The sequence below is a fragment of the Engraulis encrasicolus genome, chromosome 16 (assembly GCF_034702125.1).
Source record: "Engraulis encrasicolus isolate BLACKSEA-1 chromosome 16, IST_EnEncr_1.0, whole genome shotgun sequence".
NCBI lineage: Eukaryota > Metazoa > Chordata > Actinopteri > Clupeiformes > Engraulidae > Engraulis > Engraulis encrasicolus.
In genome coordinates, this window is record NC_085872.1 from 28,581,658 (window position 1) to 28,604,530 (window position 22,873).

A 22,873-nucleotide genomic window follows, 5' to 3' on the forward strand; every position below is an offset into this window, starting at 1 on the left:
TCTGGTACAGTTACACAAATGGAGATCTATGTGTATCTCTTCAATCTTTCAGAAGAAGGATGCTCACCTTTCTCCAGGTAACAATGTCAGGTCATCTCTCTCTTTTTTTGTGGTCTTTTTCGACTTGGGAATTGGGAGAGAGACGGGAAGGGGTCGGCAAAGGACCCGGGCCAGGAATCGAAGCCGCATGGCAGGCGAGGGCCCTACCGGTTGGCCACGGCAGGGCCAATGTAAGGTCATCTCAATGTCAATGTCAGGTTTCTCGGTACAATGTCAGGTCATCAGTGCATGGTTTATGGTATAGACACAATGCACCAGTGACTTTCTCAGATATAGCCTATACCCTTGCTTCTCCTGACCAATGCAAGACACATTTCATACCTCCTGACCCGATTCTCCTCATTATGAGGTCATACAGTGATGCCTATCCATCACTGGGTAGACTGGAGCAAGACAGAAATGCGGTTATATAATATTATTATGACCTAATGGAATGTTGGAGCCAAGGCATCACTGTTGTCTACAGCAATTTCCTATAGCATCCATCTTTCAGAATTTCTATCTCAGTGGCCACAAGACTTGCACACCTGGATATCTGACAAGCACTGGTGCTGTTGGAAAGAATTTGGAAAGAAAAAAGGGAGATTAACAGTTTCATAGCATTTTTATTGCTGCATGAAAAATCATAGTGGTCTTTGTCTGGTGCAGTAAGCACAAAACCTGTGTTTTTGGACCTGTAAAAAAATCATTTTCGGCAAGTGGGAGGATGATGGGCATAGTAAAGGACTTGAACAAGATAAATCATCATCATCTCAGCCATGGTCCGCTTGTTTATATTATATAACGCGGTGGCCTGGCTGGATGTGCAGAAGCCATTTGTTTATTTCATCTCTTGAGAACCTGCATGGGGCTCTGAGCACTGATCCACCTGACCAAAGCTCCCTCCTACACCCCCGCCCCCCCACTTCCCTCACCCCCCTCCCCTAACTCACTTAATTCTTTGAGTTGTTTTTTCCTCTTTTTTTCTCTCCTGTCTGTCCTTCCCCTATTCCCCGGTAAACATGTGCTTCACACACACTTACTCATAAACAAGTCTGCCACTCTTCCTGTTTCTAAGTAGTGTGGATCCACAGTGGCCAAGGGGCAGGCGCGACTCGTCGGACCCATAAACAGCCAGGGGTTGCGGGGGTTGAAGAGTGGAGGAAGGTGGAATCGGTTGTTGAAGGGGGGTGGGGTGGGGTAGGGGGTCACATACCTGACTCACCTGCTGAGGAGGCGAGGATGCTTGTCCATCCACCACACCCACTTGACTGGGGTTGATTAAACATCAAAGAAATAATTGGTGTCTAAACAGCTGTTGGGAAATAGAGAGAGTGATTGCGGTGACTTGCCATGTCACGCACAAATAAGGAGGCTGGAGTCTGCGCCTCTGCGTCGCATCCCGTAAATTTTACACCGTGATTAGCGGTTTCATTTCTGACAACGAGATCTTGCGCACTCTTACGGGCATTCCCTTTTTTATTCACAGGTCTAGCTCCCTTCCCTCGGTAAACAATACACAGGGCCACTGACAGGTTTAGCAGGGCCCAGGACAGAGTCGTCTGAAAGGGCCCCCCAGCACAATACATACAATGTAATGAGGATTCAATTCTGGGGCCCCTCTCTCCCTGGGCCCGGGACAACTGTCCCCTTTGTCCCACCCTGTCGGCACCCCTGACAATACATGTCTAGACGCCCTGATGCATGCACTGAGCTAAACATCTCAAGGTGTTGTGCCATTTGTTTACGGCAGGGCATCTGTGGTCAATGAAGCCACTACAACTTGTTTACAAAGTAAATTGCTTTCACTAATTGTGGTACTTTCTCTTCCCTGCTGACAGGGTAATGAGGACACATGCGAACGCTGGAGAGATTAAGCGGATACGCTGATTGAACTGATTGAAAGTGGCATGTTGAGAAACTTGCCCCCTTTTTTATACACACATTCTTCTGTCTATTAGTTACTTTCATTTGGTTTCATGTAGAAAACAACATATGCACACATGCTAACTAACAAAGGCAAAGATTGTGTGATTGGGTAAGGTGCAGTGCATATCCATTTTATTTGGTGCAATCAACAGTGAGTTAACCCATTGATGCCTGATGTTGCGTTGCGCAACATTGGCCCTGGCGCCTGGAGCTGCGTTACGCAACATTCAGGCTCATGAGATTTGAGACAACTTTATTAAAAAAATCTCTGTTTGTTTGAGATGAATTAACACTTTGTAATGAAAAATGAGGGTCTTAGCGTTTAAATGCAACTTAGTGCACATTTTTATGTGCTTCAGAAGCTGAGATATTTAGGTTTTTATAGGCCGAGGCCAGATTTTCTTAAAAAGGGCTCAGGCATTCAGCAGCCTTTTTTGCAGGTGCCTTAGGCGCCAATGGGTTAATGAAATTACCGCTGCATTCTTTTCATGTTTACTGGGAAATGTACTGTATGAGTGAACATGTGCATCCTCAATTATTTTGTTGAATGCTAGGATAGTGACCCCTGATTCTAATGATGCCTGATGCCAGTTCAAACAAAATAAGATGTAATAAATTGGATAGGATGGCTCTCCTTGAGTAGGCTAATATAACAACTTTAAAATATGTATCTATTGATAATCAGTCTCTGGTAGTATTTATGCACCATGAGCTGCATGTTCTTATGAATTGGGCTTTACATACTTGGTTAACTTGTTTATCATCTGGTTTTGGTACTTGTTGTCAGTCAATTGTAAGCAACATGGCCTACTTAATGGGGTTTTCCCATCTATGGTCAAACTATGAAGTCCTTTATTGCTGAGTCCACATACGGGGTCGCGGACAGCTTTGGCCGGGCCCAGGACAAAGTAATGGGCCCCCCCGACCCAATACATACAATGTAATGACAACCAATGATGGGCCCCCTCTCTCCCTGACCTCGGGACAACTGTCCCCTTCGTCCCGTCCTGTCGGCACCCCTGCCACCTAGCAGATGAGTGGATGGTTGGTCCTCTGACCCTGCTGTAGTGGTTGGATAACCGCATGCCATCAGGCCTAACTAAGCTGCCACTCATCTCCCTCTTCTCACATTACAAAAGAGGACATCTCTACCCTGACTGTCAGCGCCACAGTTGACAGTGATGAAGTGGAACATCACAACACACTAAGAAAGCATTACCGTGAGACCTGACATAAAGGGCACCACAAATACAGAGGAAAAAAAACTACCTCTCGGTTTTGGTCGGATATACTTACTTATACAGTAGTTATATCCCTGTGAGGCGGTTGTTTTTGAGTGAAGAGATCCCAACTGACTGCTGACAGGGGCCGTGGAGTAGTCTGTAGGGGTGCATAACACAACACCAGGCCCTGACCCCTTACCACCTCCGCGTGTTGACTTCCAGGCTGCAGGCAGAGTAGCTGCAGCTTCTGCAAAAGTGCATCAGCCGTCCAGCCGGGCTGCACACAAGTGCCATAAACGTGTCAGAAAGAGAAGAGGAGTTGCAGAGGTGCCCCAAAAACAGGATCAGGCACATGGAAAAACATTTGGAAAATTTGCGTTACATCACACCACACCACACGGCTCCCCCAGTACTGCCCTGGCCTTCTCGACTTGGTCACACCCCCTTCCCCAACAAGCACCTATGCACTCTAACTCCTCCCACCTCCATGCACCGTAAGCATAAATACCAACCCAAACACCTCTCTCAGACAGACAAACAAAAACGCAGAAGGAGCCTCAAGATCCTCAATAACAAAAACAGTACCAGTAGAGCAAGTAGAATAACAGCAGCCAGCTCTTTCAACCAGACCAGCGCATTACCCATCATCACCCAGCCATGTGGACCCATCTTGCAGTGTGCCTGTGCTTCCTGCCACTGGGCTGTCAGGCGCAACCGGACAGATCTGCCTCTTTCCGGAGGACCAACGACGACTTCACCGGACGCTGCCAGTACACCTTCACCGTAGACAGCCCTGCGGAGTCCAGCTGCCCACAAGCAGGAGCAGGCACCGGTGGCCCCCCCGAGTCGGAGGGCGTGAGGTCGCGCCTCTCCGTGCTGGAGGCTCTGGTCAGTCGGCTGCTGGGGGAGCGAGGGATGGAGATGGACGCAGACGCGGTGGCGCTGGGTGGTGGCGGCGAGGCAGGGCTCCAGGCGGCGGCAGCGGAGGAGGAGGTGAGCCGGCTGCAGCAGGACAAGGAGCATCTGAACAGGCAGGTGCAGGACCTGCAGAGGCGGCTGGAGGAGCTGACGCTGGAGACGGAGCAGCTGAGGGAGAGGCCCTGTAGCCAGCCGCAGCCCCCACACCTCCCCACCACCACAGACGGGGGTGAGTTACCAGTCAAGTCAAGTCAAGTCAGCTTTTATTGGCACTTTCTTCATATGCACAAGTCATACAAGGAAAATGAAATTATGTACATTTACTACATGATAAGATGTGGACAGGAGGGGGTAAACTGTGGTGGTGGAAACCGGTATCAGGTTTGTGCATTAACTTGCCATCAGACGTGGGTAAGCTGTGACTTCATAGTGGACAGGCGTGAAACTGTGGTGGAAACCGGGATGATAATAATAATAATAATAATAATAATAATAATAATAATAATAGTAATAATAACTTGTTTTTATATAGTGCCTTTCAAGGAAGCCAAGGTTTGTGCATTAACTTGCCACCAGACGTGGGTAAGCTGTGGCTTAATAGTGGACAGGGGGGGGGGGTAACTGTGCTGTAGCATGCTGCCAATCTTATAATAATTTCCCCCCCAGTTTCATCCCTATTGTGGCAGCATGGGGCAGGACAGTTTTATAATCTGACAGAGACAGTTGACAGATTCTGATGCTTTTTCACTGAAGTATGTGATGATGATGAATCAGTGTGATGACTCAGTGAGGTGCACGTGACGATCTGTGTGACAAATTAGCAACGAGACACTATAATTTAGAGTGAGTGCAATTATGGAGTTGTAAATGTAAGTGCATGCTACTTATATGTTGTCGTCATGTTGCAATAAGTGGTGAGTAACTTTTGAACAGTGAGGATATTGCAGTCTGTGAGTGAGTGAGTGAGTGAGTGAGTGAGTGAGTGAGTGAGTGCCTGTGTGCGTCATATTTTGCATTAATGAGGGATAAGTCATTGCCCAAGAGCAGGAGGGGAAGACCCACTCAGCTGGAAATGTACTCATCATCATTACTACTACAACTGCCTGTCAGTGGGCTCAGCAGTGCATCGTGACTGCGCACTGCTCTGAGACCCACAGTGGAAATTTCAATCGTACAAAAATGCCTGGCTAATAATTCTGACTGACTTTTTACGAGTAATACTACGCCTTCTCTTTTTCTTCTCTCCTTTTCCACAGATCCTGCTTTTCAGATTGGGAGTGGAGCCTTTCAGGAGATGAAGGCTGAGGTGTCTGAGGTGCCAGCCCCTCCACAGATCCAGCAGGGACAAAACCGCAATGGAACAGGTTGGTGTCCTAGTCTGAAGATAATAATTTATTCTTTTTGTAGCCTCTTAGTACTATGGGGTCGCCGGCGGGCCTATTCACTATTTGCTGACAATACTGTACATCATAGCAACATTGCTAAGTCATTACCGAGAGCCTTAAGTAAGAGATTAAGACATAGCCATTACAGTTTGAGTGACAATAAGGTTATAACATAGGCTCTGTGCTAAGGGTTTAACCATTTACAGAAATGTTAAAACGTATGTTCCATACCAGCAACAATATTCAATACAAAACACCTGAATATTGTGTGGATATTGTATGTGTTCTGACTTACTCGCTGTGCCCTTCAGGTTGTGGGATGCTGGTGTCTGTGCACGAGCCTGTCATGCACCGCAAGGCCGACGGCATCAACGGCAAATACGGCGCCTGGTTCCAGGACCCCGAGCCCGCGGGGCCCCCCTACGGGCCCGAGACCGTGTGGCGCATCGACGCCGTGGGCAAGGAGGTGAAGCAGCTGTTTGCCTACGAGGACATGGAGCAGCTGAGGCGCGGCTTCCCCATGAAGGTAGGGATGCATCGATACACATTTTTTCACTTCCGATCCGATCCCGATATCTACATTTGGATATCTGCCGATACCGATACTACTCCTATCCAATACCAAAACCACATATATGCATGGGTTTCAACTTGACGTAGGTCCAGGTAGACTAGGCCTATTTAGTCAGAAAAGGGAGTCAGAAGAACAGGAAACAAATGGATAAGTAAAAGTAACAGGTGAAAAAGTAACGATCCCATCCTGAAAACTATTATGCAAGTGTTATGATTTCAAATTAACATTACACCTGGCTCGATGTCAGTATTAGGAAAATTCCGATACTTTGCGTAAATTCCGATCCGACCCGATCTCTGAATTATGTTGATATCTGAACTCGATACCGATACACCTATACCGATATCCCATCCCTCCATGAAGGTGCTGCTGCTGCCCGAGGCCGTGGAGAGCACCGGCGCCACCGTCTACCGCGGCTCCCTCTACTACCAGCGCCGCCGCAGCCGCACCCTCATCCGCTACGACCTGGCTGCCGAGAACGTCGCGGCCCGGCTCGACCTGCCGCACGCCGGCTTCCACGGCCAGCACCCGTACTCGTGGGGCGGCTACACCGACATCGACCTGGCGGTGGACGAGAGGGGCCTGTGGGCCGTCTACAGCACCAGCAAGGCCAAGGGGGCCATCGTGCTGTCGCAGCTGAACCCCGAGACCCTGGAGGTGAGGAGGAGCTGGGAGACCAACATCCGCAAGAACACGGTGGCCAACGGCTTCATGGTCTGCGGACGCCTCTACACCGTGGCCAGCTACAGCTTGCCAAACACCACCGTCAACTACGTGTTCGACACGGAGACCAGCGAGAGCAAGCCCATCGCCATCCCCTTCCACAACCGCTACCATTACAACAGCATGATTGACTACAACCCTGCCAGCAAGAGGCTCTACGCCTGGGACAATTACCACATGGTCACCTATGACACAGAGCAGGCAAACACAGACAGCAGCTCCTAAGCGGTGTTAGAATGACACAGAAGTATGTTGTGTGTTGCTGTGAGCGAGGTCAAGGGTCATTGAAAACAGGCATGCAAGGAAGCATCAGGTTATGTGATTTCATGTCAAGAGGATTACTGAGACTAATAAAGCAATTATTTTAGTAGTTTTCAGTGTCAAATCTCTGTATATTTTGCATTAAAATATTTCAAAAGCACTCTCTGTATTCAAATAACTACTTGTGTATAGAATGTTGAAAAATGTACTATTTACAGAAAATGTATTTTTGTATGAAAGCTTTGGTAAAATGTAAATGGCTCTCTCTTTGCTTTACTTTTGACTTCTCGTTGTAATAAATAAAGAGCTGAAAGCCTGATCATGAGTTCTAGACCTGTGGTTTTGTTTCACTCCATACATAAACAGTCACCACAAACTAATCTCTTCTATAAGCATGCAAACTTCAGAATATAAGGTGATGTTGGCTTGATTATGTCCTCTTTTGAAAGTCGCTTTGGTTATAAAGCGTCTGCCAAATGCAATGTAATGTAATGTAATAAGGTCGAAAAATATGGTGACTGTCAAATTACAAGGCAGGGCCCTGCCGTGGCCAACCGGTAGGGTACTCGTTTGCCATGTGGCTGACCCGTGTTTGATTCCCGGGCCGGGTCCTTTGCCGACCACTCCCCATCTCTCTCCCCATATCTACATAAGTTTGTGTGCATTGATTTACTTTGTAAGATCAGATACATAGGTAAATGGCCATACTGCAAGGTTAGTCCATGGAGAAAGACATCCTGAGTCCTGATAGGCAGCTTATACACCACTAGCGCCATCTGTTGGCTTTTTGTAGGTATGGGTATAGCATGACTGGCCTTTGCTATGTACAGCAGTAGCCTATTTGAAGTGCATGTGTGTGTTGATGTTAATTTGAGTTAGCTGATCACGCATCTACCTGCATGGTCACTGAGAAACTCAGAGGATATGTGTAACTTGTATGATTTGATATGAGTAGTTTGTTGTGTTTTTACATTTTTGAACTTATAATTGATGAGGTATAATGTAGTTAACATTTTTAAAAATCTGGTATTTTTTTTTCTAAAACCATATTGTAGGAGCAAAACAGTGTTAAACATAATTGCATTCTTCCATTTTCTGCCGGTAAAATTCATAAATGAGTCAATTCAATTAAAATTATATCACATGCAACAGTTAGGCCTACATATGTTAGAAAAGAGGTTACATTTGTTGTGAAAACATAAAAAATACAGCAAAAGCCAACACAAAAGGCATAGTTTGCATGTTTCCAAACAAATGAACAACTTGAGGTACAATAATCCCATAGGAAGTATATGGCCACCACACAATATGAGAAAATGTAAGGCCCCAACCACCATATTCAGATCCACAGTCTTGTAAAATATGCAACATGTGCTTCCTTTTATGGTGACATGGGGCATCATTTCATGTAATCTACATGGTGTTGATTTGCTCTGAAGTGAAACACAATGTAGCCTAAAACTATAGGTAGGCACTGGTTAAGGGTAGCACGTGCTGAGGTCTTCCTGAGGTCTTTCTGGAGTTAGGCCCTATTTGTTTGTGGTTTGGGTGACTGGGAATATTTGACTAACACACAATGCATCTTTATGTTCTGCAATACACACAGTACTCAGACAGGTCAAATATTGAAAATCCTCTGATAAACTCTTTACGCTTAATTTCTATAGTTTTTGATTTTGTATGGTACTTAACTCAGAAAAAAAGAATCATTCATTTCTGCTATATCCCCGACACGGCATTATAAATGAGCTGTTACCAGAATGGCAGAAGGGTCGTAATGTATTACTAAAGGCCCCGTGCACTGTCATAGTAGTGTAGTACTATTTAACTTTCAATGTCTATTACAGCGTTCCACAGGAGGTACGGCGTGCATTAAGGGGCTACACATGTAGCTTGTTTGATTGTTGGATATTGCAGTCAGGCTGAATGACGTGTTATAGAGTATGCCAGCTACAGCAAGCACTTTTGTTTTAAAGGTATATTGTGTGAGATTTTTAGTTGCTTATTTCAAGAATTCATGCAATCCATTCACTAGTGTTGCCTTTTTCATGAATACTTACCATCACCATCACATTCTAAGTATTCATTATGGCTGGAAAAATTGCACTTTTCATACATGAAAAGGGGGATCTTCTCCATAGTCTGCCATTTTTAATGTTCAAAAATAGCCATTTTTAGCTGCAAAAATGACTGTACTTGGGCCATATTAGAAAATATTTGTTTATTACTCAGTAAACTTTCATGAAAAGATCAAATTTGGCAATAGGCAGCCCAGTTTCAATGAGCAGCATAGTTGCAGTACCTTTTTTGACCATTTCCTGCACCTTTAAGTATGCTGAATTATTGTAGCTGCAGGGTATTTTGCAATAAATACTGTATGACCTAAGATGCATGTTGGAAAGACACTCTGTTAGTTTTGCAGAACTTTGTATGGAACTTTGGACTTGCTATGACAGGGTATTGAGTAAGTAAAAACTGTAACTGAATTTCTTGAAACTCGTGGCCATAAAACACTTCGAATCTTTCAGCGTACCTCACGTTTGGTAGAGATGCTTGTGACTGTGGGTTTACACACCTTTCACCAGCACTATTTGACAGTGCTAAAATGCACACTGCAAACCATAACCTTGCGTTTGCTGGCAAAGGCTGTGGCTGAGTTTCCTGCCAAGTATCATGCAGCATCCTGTAGCAGTGTAGTTTTGACTCAGACTCATACAAGTGAAGTGTGATGGTGTTTTCTCCTCACGTTTGTTACTTAAGTGTAAATGCAGCAGCCAGTTTGAATATTTTACAATTAAATATTTTAATCATTGTACAATATTATATAACAAGCATGGTTATAAGGATGCTTGAAAAAAAAAATCTAAATTCACATGAATTCCCTTTTCTGTATGCTGGTTAACATTTGATTGTGCAAGATTAAGAGAATATTTTGTCTTTGTGCAACATTACACTCCATTCACTCTCACTCACAATCTCCTTCACAACCAATAAAATGGCAAATCTGTGTCAAGTCCGCAAAGCTGTGCGAACAGGTGATGGCACTACCACTGGACTCTACTCCTCTTTTTCCTCCTCCTGGCGTGCCATGTGCTTGCTATACCTCCACAAGGTTCTGGCACACATGCCATGCCACCGCTCCTCCTGAGCAATCTGCTCGTAATTCCCGACAAGTCTCCCGGGAGCCGTGGATAAACTCCGGGGGGCTCAAGTCACACGGTGGCCAAAGCCTCCTGCAGGAAGGTCACCAGGGTGTCTTGCAGCCTGTCGGGGCGCAGCCAGAGCCTCTCCACCAGGCTGTAGTGGCAGTAGCCCATGCCCAGGCCAAACAGCACGTCCGTCACATTGCTCTGGCCCAGCAGGACGCGGGACAGGCCCACCAGCCCGGCCCAGGCCAGCACCAAGGCACGCAGCGGGGCGCCCGAAACCAGGTGCTTCAGCGTGAAGCAGGCGCACATGGTGGCGCGGGTGGCGTGGGCCGAGGGGAAGGAGTAGCGGTCCACCGTGCAGGGGACGTCTGAGCGGGGAGGGAGTGTGGGAGGACGCCGCCGCACAATGGCCTTCACTATTCTCACCAGTGCCATGTCCAGCAGCAAGGCTGCGTGAGAAAAGACACAGACAGACAGACAGATAGATAGACAAAGGGCAATTAAAGGACATGTGCACTATTTTGAACATTAACACTTCGCAGACAACTCAGAAAATGGGCTTAGAGTCTACCTCACTGTTTTTTAAATGTTTGCTGCTGTCTCCGTTATTTGGCTAATTTAGATTTTGTTTCAATTGGCTTTATAATGATACGTCTATGGGCATGTCCAAATATGTTCTTAAATACACCTTAAAACATTTGTTTTCAAACGTATGCATCTCACTAAGTAGGTAGGGGTGTTCATTGGCATTTCCCCAATGAATTCCAAGGCAAAATAGGCCCTCTGTAATTTTTATTGGTCATCATGAATTTACAAAATGGTACATAGAACACAGCAGAGGTGATGTTTCGCCACAAAAAATGCTATGGAATACCAGTGAACAACCCTGAACACTTGGCGAGTTGCACAGTCTTGAAAACAAATGTTTAGGTTGGTTTTAGGAACCTATTTGGACATGCCCATAGAAGGCCATTCTAATGAACAAAAGATAGCAGCAAACATGAAATAAATGGTGAGGGGGACTCTAAAACATTGCAGACAGCTCTGAAAAGGGGCTTAATGTTGAAAATAGTGGACTTGCCCTTTAAGGTCAACATCATGAAAAATTGCACTTATCAATTTTCTCAATTGCACTAGTGTCTATATCTCAAAGCTTTTGACATTTAATGTCATAGTAGTGTAGTACTATGGTAGTTAACTTTTCAATTACTAATACAGCGTGCCACTGGAGGTATGGCGTGCATTATTGGGCTACAAAGAAGTTTCAACTCAACTTCAAACAAGTCAAACAACATGGGCATGGCTATGGTTGAGATTGATACCTGTGACCTATGGAGACTCAAATCCATGTAAGCAATACCTTTAGTTATCTCAATTTACAGGAGTAGAAGCGGAGTGGTTGTGGATGTGCATATGTGTGAAGAATGCACACACGTGTGTGTGTGTGTGTGTGTGTGTGTGTGTGTGTGTGTGTGTGTGTGTGTGTGTGTGTGTGTGTGTGTGTGTGTTAACGTGTGGGGGGGCGAGGGGTGAGCTTGCAGGCTTCTGCCTGGCTGCAATGATTGGCTCGCTCCCCTCCTGTACTTTCAACCCCCCTGAGGTGACACTTTTTGTGGGGTGGCTAAAAGGGAACATTTTTCCACTGTGGTGTCCTCTGTTCTCCCGGGCATCAGCGTGCAGCTGCTGTGGCCTGCTCATTGATGGAGCTGAGATAACTGGGATATAAATGGACACTGCACAGGAACCACAGCTGAGGGATCACTATGCCTTACAAACAACTGTAATTCCAGAGACTGCTGTGTGCTGCTCGCAAGTGATGGACTCTCTATGTGTGTTTGATTGTGAGTGTGATTGTGTGTGTGTGTGTGTGTGTGTGTGTGTGTGTGTGTGTGTGTGTGTGTGTGTGTGTATGCATGCATGCATGCATGCGTGCGTGCGTGTGTGTGTGATCCAGATGAGGGGAGGGCCAAGTGGGTGTATACAATTAATTATGACCAAGTGAAAATCATTGCCAGCATTACACAGAAACACACGTGGTCAGGGGATAGACACAGGCTTTGATGCAATAACACTTCATCTTTTCCCCGATGGTCCACTGACAATGTCGAAAAAGTCGTCAGTGGGACAGAAATCTTGGATGACACATGAAAATGTTAGTGAGGATAGTAGAATTAATAGGCACGTGTAATACGTTTTTTGTGTATATATACATTTGATTGTGAAGGTCATCAAGGTTAGATCCTATCAGACATGGAGCATTTAGGCCAACCGCAAAACAGGTGGTCAAACTAAATAGGCATATATATATATATATCTATATATATATATATCTATATATATATATATATCATGCATAAGAACAGGTAGCATCACGTGTAAAGCATAGTGAGACGTGGGTAGAAACTGTAATAACCACGTACCCATGAGAAGGTTCAACATTGTTTCCAGCTCAGTCGTGGAGTCGCTGTAGACCAGACCGTACAGTGCGCTCACCAGCCAAGGCGCAGCGTGCCCACTGACCTCCAGCAGCTTTACCAGGGGCCGTATGCTCCCCAACAGGGCATCCTCGCAAGAACAAACACTGAGTCGCTTCGAAAGCCACAGGTCAATTGCCAATAAGAATCTAAACGCAATTGTGAGGAAAGACAAGTTGAGTCGTTTTGCATTGTCCTGAGTCGGCGCCCCGATGGCAAGTGCGCTGGGAATGCTGGAGGCGCGACGGCGCGTCGAGTAATCGAGGGATCTGCGAGGAGGTGCGACGCCAAAATCAAATTTCCCATTGACACTATTAACACAAGTTCCCGAGACACTTCCACTTCGACTTCCATTCCTCCTTGATATCGGTGATGACATTCTCTGTTGCATCAAACAACACAATATCCAAATTGTGTGATGTGTGGGAGAGGAACTAACGTTCTTAATTTAAACGCATCTTGTAAAAACTATCGTGGAGAGTCCACTCCCATGTGCGCATACGTGCGTGGTCAACTTTGCCGGTAAACTCTGAGAATAGGTGCGTTGCGGTGGACCATGGAGCTTGGTATGACCGACGATCACGTGGTATAAGCAAGGCTCTGGCTGACCACCCCAATACGCTCCCAAGGGTTTACGATGGTAAACAGTGGGTAGCCAACACAGTATATATTTAGTGTGGGCTATGCTATAGGCTCAGGAGCTAAATCTTGCCAATGTTTATATTACTAGGCTACTACATATTAATTATCATTTTTAATTATTATTATTATAGGCCTATCCAATTCTACTTTTACTTTCGTAAAGTCCAAGATATCTATTCCGTTTCACATGATGCTGGTCTCTGGTGTTCACCCAGAATATCCAATTTAAGCCAATATGTTAAGCTACATCATATTGTAGACAAGATGCTTGAGCTGAGCCTGTGTTAACTTTTCCTCCCCCAGGCATGTAGTGTGACGTAAACATGCTACCGCCCATCACCTGCACGGACACTACCGTATGATTTTCACCCAACCATCTGACAGGCTGTCATCGAGCGGACAGAAACATAAAGTTTGTCTATCAAGCGTGAACCATGCCGGGGATACTACTTGGGGACATATTTCCTAATTTTGAAGCAGAAACTACAGTTGGTACAATAAATCTGCATGACTTTTTGGGAGATCAGTAAGTAGCCAGAATTCCACTGAATGTACTGTTATGACCACTCGAAACTGACTTTTGAATTAAGTTATACTGTTCGTAAATAGCCTACCTAAAAAATACTAAAATCGCACAGAACACCATGATGTGCAACGGTAAACAGCTTCTGCTCTTATAGAATATTCTAATCGGGTGGGCTACAATACAGAAGCCCATGCAGCAAATTAGCACTTACTTCCCCCTGTCGTATTTATGTAACAGGAACTGTAGGCCTACAAATGTAAACTGAAGCCACATATGCTGTTAGAACATTTTGTTTGACTTTATCGCGGCTGAAAAAGTGCTGGAGAACAAGAGCGCTCACTCAAAGCCAGTGTGACTTTTCATGTCTGTCGTGACCTCGACATTGGTGCTTTTCTTTTTCCAACAACTAGAATGCTGACATTGGGAGAATCGTTTTGTATGTCGACGTTTTGTGCCTGATATTGGCCAGCAGGACCTCAGCGTGTAGCTTTGGTTCAATTGTGCCCAGGCTCTCTAACATGAAAATGTTTGATGCCCAACGTGCATTATTCCTGGTACGCGCAAGATGCTACATTACTAATAAATACAGAATTGATAAACTGTTAATAATCCCTTCCACGCAGATGGGGCATCTTGTTCTCGCATCCTCGAGACTACACTCCAGTGTGTACGACAGAGCTCGGTCGTGCGGCGAAACTGAGTGAAGAGTTCCATAAGAGGGGTGTCAAAATGATGGCTTTATCTGTGGACAGAGTGGACGACCACCATGCGTGGATAAAGGTAGTCATTTGGCATATACCAGTCTACTTGTGCCTAGCCTAGGGTCAGGTCTAAACAGGGTGAAATGGCATTTAAATGGCATTATGCTGCAAAATGCTGGAACCAATTTCCTGTCCAAATTAGAACTGCCCCAACAGTATCTTGTTTTAAAAGGAAGTTAAAAACTGCTCTATTCTCATCTGCCTTTGGTGATCATTAACACGTTACACACTATCTATAACACAATGTAGTTTTTCTTTTCTCTTCTCTCTTTTCTAAAGCACATTGAATGGCATTTATGTATGATAATGTGCTGTATAAATATTTTTGATTGATTGATATAGCTTTTATATGTTACCAAAGAGACCCGTGATTGTAACAAAAAGATTTAAACAGTAGCCATGGTCCACTTCTATGGTGAGGTGACCTTGCAGCCGCACTGATTATGTCAGAAATGCGGTAGTGAATATCTCGTCTTCTGTACCTTGTAGGACATCATAGCTTACAATAAGGAAGACCCAGGGTACACATTACCTTACCCCATCATAGCTGACCCAAATCGGGACTTGGCGCTGGCCCTGGGCATGCTGGATCCAGACATGAAAGATGAGGCTGGTATGCCTCTCACTGCCAGATGTGTAAGTAACCAGGTGCTTCTTTATAGCCTATCCATAGCATATAATTTAATAGTATAATAATATATTATTCATCATTCGTATTACGTGAACATAAGTCATGCAACTTGTGGTGCACATTGTCAAAAAGTAGTGACAACAATCAAAAATGTGAAAATTTAACTTGGCCCGTGAAATGGATATAAATGCCTGAGATAGAAATATACTGACATTAAAAGACTTGTTTGACCCATGGGCACCGGAGGAGGTGCAACAGGCAGCAATGCCCAGCAGATATTAACAACTACCTGTTCAATCCTGTTTGTGCCAACAAATGTGAAAATCCAAAATCAAAAGAACCCAATATGTATTCAATTATTCATGTGAACATCAGCAACCAAGAGACACAACTATATCATATTATTGATACATTATTGAATAATATACCAAAATGTTCTCTATCTATTAAAAGTTACAACTTGCTCTTTTCTGTATGTCTATCTGTGCCAAATGGTCCCTTCTGTAATTGTCCCCTAACATAAGCACTCCTCACCTCACACAGGTATTCATCATTGGACCTGACAAGAGGCTAAAGCTGTCTATTCTGTATCCGGCCTCAACAGGCCGCAACTTCACAGAAATCCTCAGGGTTATAGATTCTCTGCAGCTGACAGCCAGAAAACAGGTCGCTACACCAGTGGACTGGAAGGTGAGATTTGAGTCGGAAGTTCCTGTAAGGAACTACAACTATAAAGTTGAAGAACACGACGTACGTTTGTACGTGATGAGATGCCGAGGTCATGGTTAAACAACAAAGTTTGAGGATTAGGAAATATTCAAATTCCTAACCAATTATCACTTTATGACAATACTTGGATGAATTACTAACTTGACTTTTGTCTCTTTCGAAGCCTGGTGACCATGTTATGGTTCCACCGAGTGTTTCTGAGGAGGATGCCAAGGATCTTTTCCCAGCTGGAGTGTGCACACAAAATCTTCCATCAGGGAAAAACTACTTGCGGTATACGCCACAGCCCTGACAAAACAGCTCGGAGAGCACAACTTACCTCAAAACCAAAGAACTACAAGGTTTGCCACTCATGGGAGATTCTGAGAAGAGATGACTTGAGAGCACAACTCAGTTTTAACCATACAGGAATCTGAAATGACCTGACGCCTCAAAGACAGATGTCCACTTCAAGTCTACAGCTTCTCCCCTTTGTAGAATTTGAAGATACAGAAAAAAAGTTATTTAACACTGTGCCTTTTCAAGTTCTGTGGCCTTCAAATAAACACAATAATGTAATATTATTGCTTATATGTGGGAATGGTGAGTTGTGTTAATGTTGATTATGCTGAACTGTAACCACTTGTATACAAAGCGGATTCCAAAAAAGTTGGGACACTTTGTATTTTGTGAATAAAATCTAAATTGTGGCATTTTCAAAACATTCAATATGTTAATAAGGTAGAACATCATATACAGACAACATATCAGTTGTTAAAGTCAAACAGAATTATTGTTTTGAGGTAATTATGTGGTCATTTAAAATTTCACCCTTGCAACAAATCCCAAAAAAGTTGGGACAGGGCCAATAAAATGCTTTTTATATTGGATAAGACTAAACACAACGCAAGGGATGAGACTGAACAGTTAAATATTTTGACTGATGGCATAATTGTATTCAAAAATTAAATCTTTTGATGTGCGAGACATGATTTCAGCAGCTCAACTGATAGGTGTGTTCTTCAACTTGTTTACCTTTTTGTTATGCTTAATATGTGGCATATCCTGACTGCAAGAAAACAATTTTGTGACCTGTTTACTCTTATGATGGAACCACACTGTTCGAACATAGAAGAGATTGACATTTGCCACCGTTATGGGGCAATATCTAAAGGCGGTGCTCCAAAATATAATGCCTTGGTAGCTATGCATGCTGTTTAAAGTCTGTATTTATCATTCAACATTCATTTGAATGCTCTACATGAGCAAGAAGACCATAACCAAGGCACCTCTGCCCCCATTTACCATCATATATGCTCTCTTTAAGACTGAAAACTAAATCAAGCTGAAGTATGCACTTTCTATATAACCTGGAGGGTGCATGACTCCTAGATTTTAAAAAAGGATGAAATATTTTCCATTCTGTAATCAGAGGACAGTTTCACATGTCTCCTAGGTCCATCTAGAATGAGCTTTCCGCATGCAACACTGTTTAATGTCTGCATCATGTGCATTAATCAAGTGTTGTGTTTATGGTCATTTTTTCGAGAGCTGTCATTGTTGGAGTGTCATAGTTTGCTTATTGACGATGAGTATGTCATGATCTCATAACTCATGCAATGATTACACAGAACTCTATATTACGGAAATAGGCCTTATATGCCTGCAATTTTGATAATTCAATCTTTCTGTGTAATAGATAAATAATTAGCCCCTCAAAATCTTCGCTTCTGAGTGCCACAGCCTCTCTGTGATGGTATTTTATTTGTGCATTCATGTTGGCAGTCAATATAGTTCCTTTTAAAATATTCTTCCTTGTGTTATTTTTAGAATTATCCAACTATTACAACATGTGTTGGCCCTGTCCCAACTTTTTTGAGATTTGTTGCATGGGTCAAATTTGAAATGATAACATAATTACCTCAAAACAATAATTCTGCTTGACTTTAACAACTGATATGTTGTCGGTACATAATGCTCTACCTTATTAACATATTGGATGTTTTGAAAATGCCAGCATTTTTATTTTATTCACAACATACAAAGTGTCCCAACTTTTTTGGAATCCGCTTTGTACAATATAGTACAATATCACCTAGTAAGGGTTTCTTTGCATAGCTAAATTGCAAGGCGATTTCCATATTGGGTGCTTCTGATGGTCCCTCAAAACTCTGTTCATACATGGCAGACCATTTGGTAGACACTTCTGGTACTGAGCAAGTTATTTGGAAAATAAAGTCCTTTTGTTCCTAACAAACCCTTCACTCAAGTGTTTTATACTAAATTTCACCAGGCCAGACAACTGAGCTACAGCAGAGATCTGTTCTCTGCTGTGGCTTTTGTCACTGAGGTGTGATTTCATATATTTCATATCTGAGTGTTTTCATTCAGGGGTGTTACTGTAAGTAGTAGTGTAGTCTTGGCTCAGTCAAAGTAGGCTGTAAGTGTAGGCTATAGTTAAGCGGGCTTGCAGAGCAAGGCCCGATTCTAGTCATCTCTAAGTAAAGTTTATGCTTGCTTTCTTGATTCTCTTGTGTAGGGCAGTAAAAATAGAAAATGGATCTCCTCCTAGGACTTTCGAGATAGAGACACCGTTCAAACACTAAAACGACCGGCTCGGCTTGGAGATCATTTGTTGTGCTATAGCGTGTCCGTGTCTCTTGTCTTTTTCCCGTTTTTGGCGATTTTGCGCAAGTTTGGGTCCCAATTGAAAACAATGGTAGAACCTTCATGAACCAAGGTTCCGCCACTCTACAGAAGGTTCCATCCGGCCCGGATGTAAAAATTAAAAAAAAAAAAAAAAATTCCATTAAATTTTTTTATTTTTTTTTATGAAATAACCGAAATGCGCAATTACGCCCCTCGGGGCAAAATCGAGACCTGCATGACATTAACCCAATGGTCCCTCTGTTATACTGTATATATGTAGTAAAGTGCACATCACACTTCTTTTATAAATGGTGAATTTGTACTGTAACAGGCATTTGATAAAGCTCATATATTATAGACCTCATATATAGAAATAAAATGTTAATACTTCTTATTCGTATTGTATTGGTATTGGTTGTAATTAAATAATAAATATAATTGGATTTGTATTGGTTCCTATTAAGCTGAAACTGGAAACGGGATGTTAGAATGTGTGAAAATGCAGGAAATTACATCTAAGAAATACAAAATTTTCTGGGGAAAATCCCCCAGACCCCCTGCCAAAATGAACTGTGTCATATTTAATTCATTGACGGTTGGCAATGAATGAATGAAGTCAAGGAAATTTTGCATAGGATTATCAGTATTGCATTGCTTTCTACATATTCAAAACGTGATAGTACTGAACACTAATCCTCTGCTTTACGTTTTTTTTTTTAGATGAAGTTACTAATGCGGCCCGCTTGAGGTCCACATGGGTTGTATGTGGCCCCCGGACCAAAATGAGTTTGACACCCCTGGATTAGAGTGTAGGAGGCTTTTTCGTTCATAAAACATCAACACTTTCACCTAGAAGTTTAGTTGACACGTTGTTAGCGAGCTCTATGGGATGTCTCCAAATTGTCAAAGTTTCATCTCCCAACTCCCATTACTTTTTAAATGGCAGGTTTGTAAAAACGACAGGGCTTTTCCATGGCTTTTCCCATTGAGTGTTGAAGTGCCTTTTTCAAGAGGTCAGCGCATGTTCCACAAGAGGTCCATTTGTGACTGAACCGTTTAACCTATAAACTTCATTCAAGGACTGTTAGAAAGATCACATGTATGACTTCAATCTGTTGAATGGACATGTGCCAATTCCTTTTAGTTTTTTAGCAACATCAAGCTAAAGACAAACAAATGTTTCTAATTCTGCTCTCTGCCTTAGAGCACCGTACTAACTGCCATTCAGTCAATCAGAACAGGTGCAGCCAGAGAATTTAGAACACAGGGAGAAGGTTCATTCTGATTGCTAAATACATTGCTACTGCCATTTCCAGTCACAAACATCATCAACAAAACATTCCTGGTAAGTACTATGACTGGTGTTTAACAATAGGCTGTATTGAAAAAACGTTCAGGTGTGTAGTTTTACAGCAGGTTGGAAGATTTCGACCTGTACTCGCTAGCATCCCGCTAATGTTTATGGGTTTGGCCTCATACAAATTGAGCGTTGTGACCCAGTATATAATAATCTAGTGGCGCAAAATAATCGAAACGCTACTCAAATGAGGTCTTATTATTTCTAGCTTCGAACTGGATACTAATATTTCAGGGCAAAAAATTATTTTAAAAAAATCACAAAAACTATAATGGTAGAAAACTCCATTGACACCCATTCATTTTGCACTTAGGTAAGATTAGGGTTAGCCAGTTGTGGCTAGTAGCTAGTTGCGTGAGTGAACACCCCCTGGTGCAGCCAATATAGGGTTCCATCTCAACTGTCACTTTCTCTCAACATTCTATTCTTAACGACCAGCTGCTCTGCAGTTCTAGAAGTCTATTGTTCAGCTCTTCAATGCAATGTAATATTGTCTTGCTGTAATGTGTAGGCAGCGGCTTGGCCTAATGGTAATAGTCCTGCATCAGCAATATGGAGGTTGGGAGTTTGAATCCCACTCGGACTCATGTTGATTTTCAAAATTATATCATATGCAGTGTTCCTTAGCCAATTTAAAAAAAATCCATGTATGTCATTTAGTATCAATGACAAAGGTGCTGGATTAGAGATATGGAGGTTGGGAGTTTGAATCCCACTCGAACCCATGTTGATTTTCAAAATTATATCATATGCAGTGTTCCTTAGCCAACTTCAAATACCATGTACAGTGCCCTCCATAATTATTGGCACCCCTGGTTGCAATGTGCTAAAAGCCTTAAAATAAATTCAGTGTTTATTGCAGAAGACTACTGTCACACTGAAAATTGTAGGAAAATGTAGCCTTCAACTCAAATGAATTGTAGGAAAATAAAAAAAATCCCTGACTAAAAAATAATTATTTTTCATTAAATCACATGTTCCACAATTATTGGCACCCTTAACAATTCCCAGGAAATAAATATAATTGAAGCATTTCTGTCATTTCTACAGTAGTTTACAATGTTTACCACAGTATGTAGGAACATTTAATTAGTAATTCATCACTTCCTGTTTCCCTGGGGTATAAATATGACGTGACACCGAGGCCATTTCTCTTATCCACTCTTAACCATGGGAAAGACAAAGGAACACAGCATACAAGTGAGGCAGATGTGCGCTGACCTTCACAGGTCAGGCAGAGGCTACAGGAAGATTGCCACTCAACTGCAGCTGCCCATATCCACTGTGAGAGGAATAATTAAGAAGTTCAAAACAACTGGAACAGTGGTAAACAAGCCTGGACGAGGACCCATGTTTATTTTGCCACCACGCACAGTGAGGAGGATGGTAAGAGAAATTAAAAGATCTCCAAAGCTCACTGTTACAGAATTACAACAAATGGTAGCATCCTGGGGTCACAAAGTCTCCAAATCAACCATCAGGCGCTGTCTACACGCTAACACGCTGTTTGGGAGGCATGCACGGAGAAAACCTTTCCTCACTCACAATCATAAACGCAAACGTCTGGAGTTCGCCAAGCGGTATTGGGGCTTCAACTGGGACCATGCGTTTTGGTCAGATGAGACCAAGATTGAGCTTTTTGGCAACAAACACTCTAAGTGGGTCTGGCGTGCCACGAAAGATGCGCATGCTGAAAAGCACCTCATACCCACTGTGAAGTATGGGGGTGGGTCAGTGATGCTGTGGGGCTGTTTCGCTTCCAAAGTCCCTGGGAACCTTGTTAGGGTGCATGGCATCATGAATGCTTTGAAATACCAGGACATTTTAAATCAAAATCTGTTGCCCTCTGCCCGAAAGCTGAAGATGGGTCGTCACTGGGTCTTTCAGCAAGACAATGACCCTAAACATATGGCCAAATCTACACAGAAATGGTTCACCAGACACAAAATCAAGCTCCTCCCATGGCCATCTCAGTCCCCAGACCTCAGCCCCATTGAGAACCTGTGGGGTGAGCTGAAGAGGAGAGTACAGAGGAGAGGACCCAGGTCTCTGGATGATTTAGAGAGATTCTGCAAAGAGGAATGGCTGAAGATCCCTCTTTCTGTCTTTTCCCATCTTGTGAAACATTATAGGAGAAGATTAGGTGCTGTTTTGTTGTCAAAAGGGGGTTGTACAAAATATTAACACCAAGGGTGCTAATAATTGTGACACACATTATTTGATGTCAAATAATTATTTCTTTATGTGTGATTTTTTCCCCACTGAATAAATGTACTTGTATTGAAGGTTGGATTTTTCTCTTTTTTTCCATTAAGGTCCCATATTATTTAGAAAAAAAGAATAATAATTGGAAGCTAAAAAACACATCTCAACCAGGGGTGCCAATAATAATGGAGGGCACTGTATGTCATTTAGTATCAATGGCAAAGTGCTGGATTACAGATATGGAGGTTGTGAGTTCAAATCCCACTAGGACCCATGTTGATTTTCAAAATGATATCGTATGCAGTGTTCTTCTGCCAACTTCAAATACCATGTATGTCATTTAGTATCAATGGCAAATGTGCTGGATTAGAGATATGGAGGTTGGGAGTTCGAATCCCACTCGGACCCATGTTGATTTCCAAAATGATATCATATGCAGTGTTCCTTAGCCAACTTAAAATACCATGTATGTAATTTAGTACATCCCCAAAACGCAGAGCTACAACACTTTCAAGATGGCTGAATCCAAGATGGCTGAATTGTTTGGCCCATTTCTTTTAGCTTTGTTTTCTCAATAGTACTTTGTTTCATCTCTTCCCCAAAAGGCAAGCCCGCTTCCAGCATTTTCTGTGAGAATGCAATCTAGTTACTGTTTGGCTTTGTAAGGATGGACAGCTGAAATACAGGCAAACTAGAGCAGTTTGCTGTTAGCCTAGGGC

The 22,873-nt window shown here is 43.1% G+C and overlaps 3 protein-coding genes across 3 annotated transcripts; 2 read left to right on the forward strand and 1 right to left on the reverse strand.

Moving 5' to 3' along the window:
- Nucleotides 1-3,732: 3,732 nt before the first annotated feature.
- LOC134466463 (myocilin-like) lies at nt 3,733-7,371 on the forward strand. Its single transcript, XM_063220359.1, has 4 exons — nt 3,733-4,338; nt 5,366-5,473; nt 5,806-6,020; nt 6,432-7,371. Exons 1-4 carry the CDS (start codon nt 3,849-3,851, stop codon nt 7,014-7,016), a joined length of 1,398 nt encoding a protein of 465 aa, XP_063076429.1. The 5' UTR covers nt 3,733-3,848; the 3' UTR covers nt 7,017-7,371.
- A 2,420-nt stretch (nt 7,372-9,791) lies between these two features.
- Nucleotides 9,792-13,254, reverse strand: LOC134466464 (polyisoprenoid diphosphate/phosphate phosphohydrolase PLPP6-like). Its single transcript, XM_063220361.1, has 2 exons — nt 12,622-13,254; nt 9,792-10,650 (listed from the first exon to the last, which is right to left on the reverse strand). The coding sequence occupies exons 1-2, from the start codon at nt 13,064-13,066 to the stop codon at nt 10,265-10,267; spliced, it is 831 nt and encodes a 276-aa protein (XP_063076431.1). The 5' UTR covers nt 13,067-13,254; the 3' UTR covers nt 9,792-10,264.
- A 399-nt stretch (nt 13,255-13,653) lies between these two features.
- Nucleotides 13,654-16,590, forward strand: LOC134466465 (peroxiredoxin-6-like). Its single transcript, XM_063220362.1, has 5 exons — nt 13,654-13,843; nt 14,467-14,623; nt 15,094-15,240; nt 15,779-15,925; nt 16,128-16,590. Exons 1-5 carry the CDS (start codon nt 13,752-13,754, stop codon nt 16,254-16,256), a joined length of 672 nt encoding a protein of 223 aa, XP_063076432.1. The 5' UTR covers nt 13,654-13,751; the 3' UTR covers nt 16,257-16,590.
- Nucleotides 16,591-22,873: the final 6,283 nt, after the last annotated feature.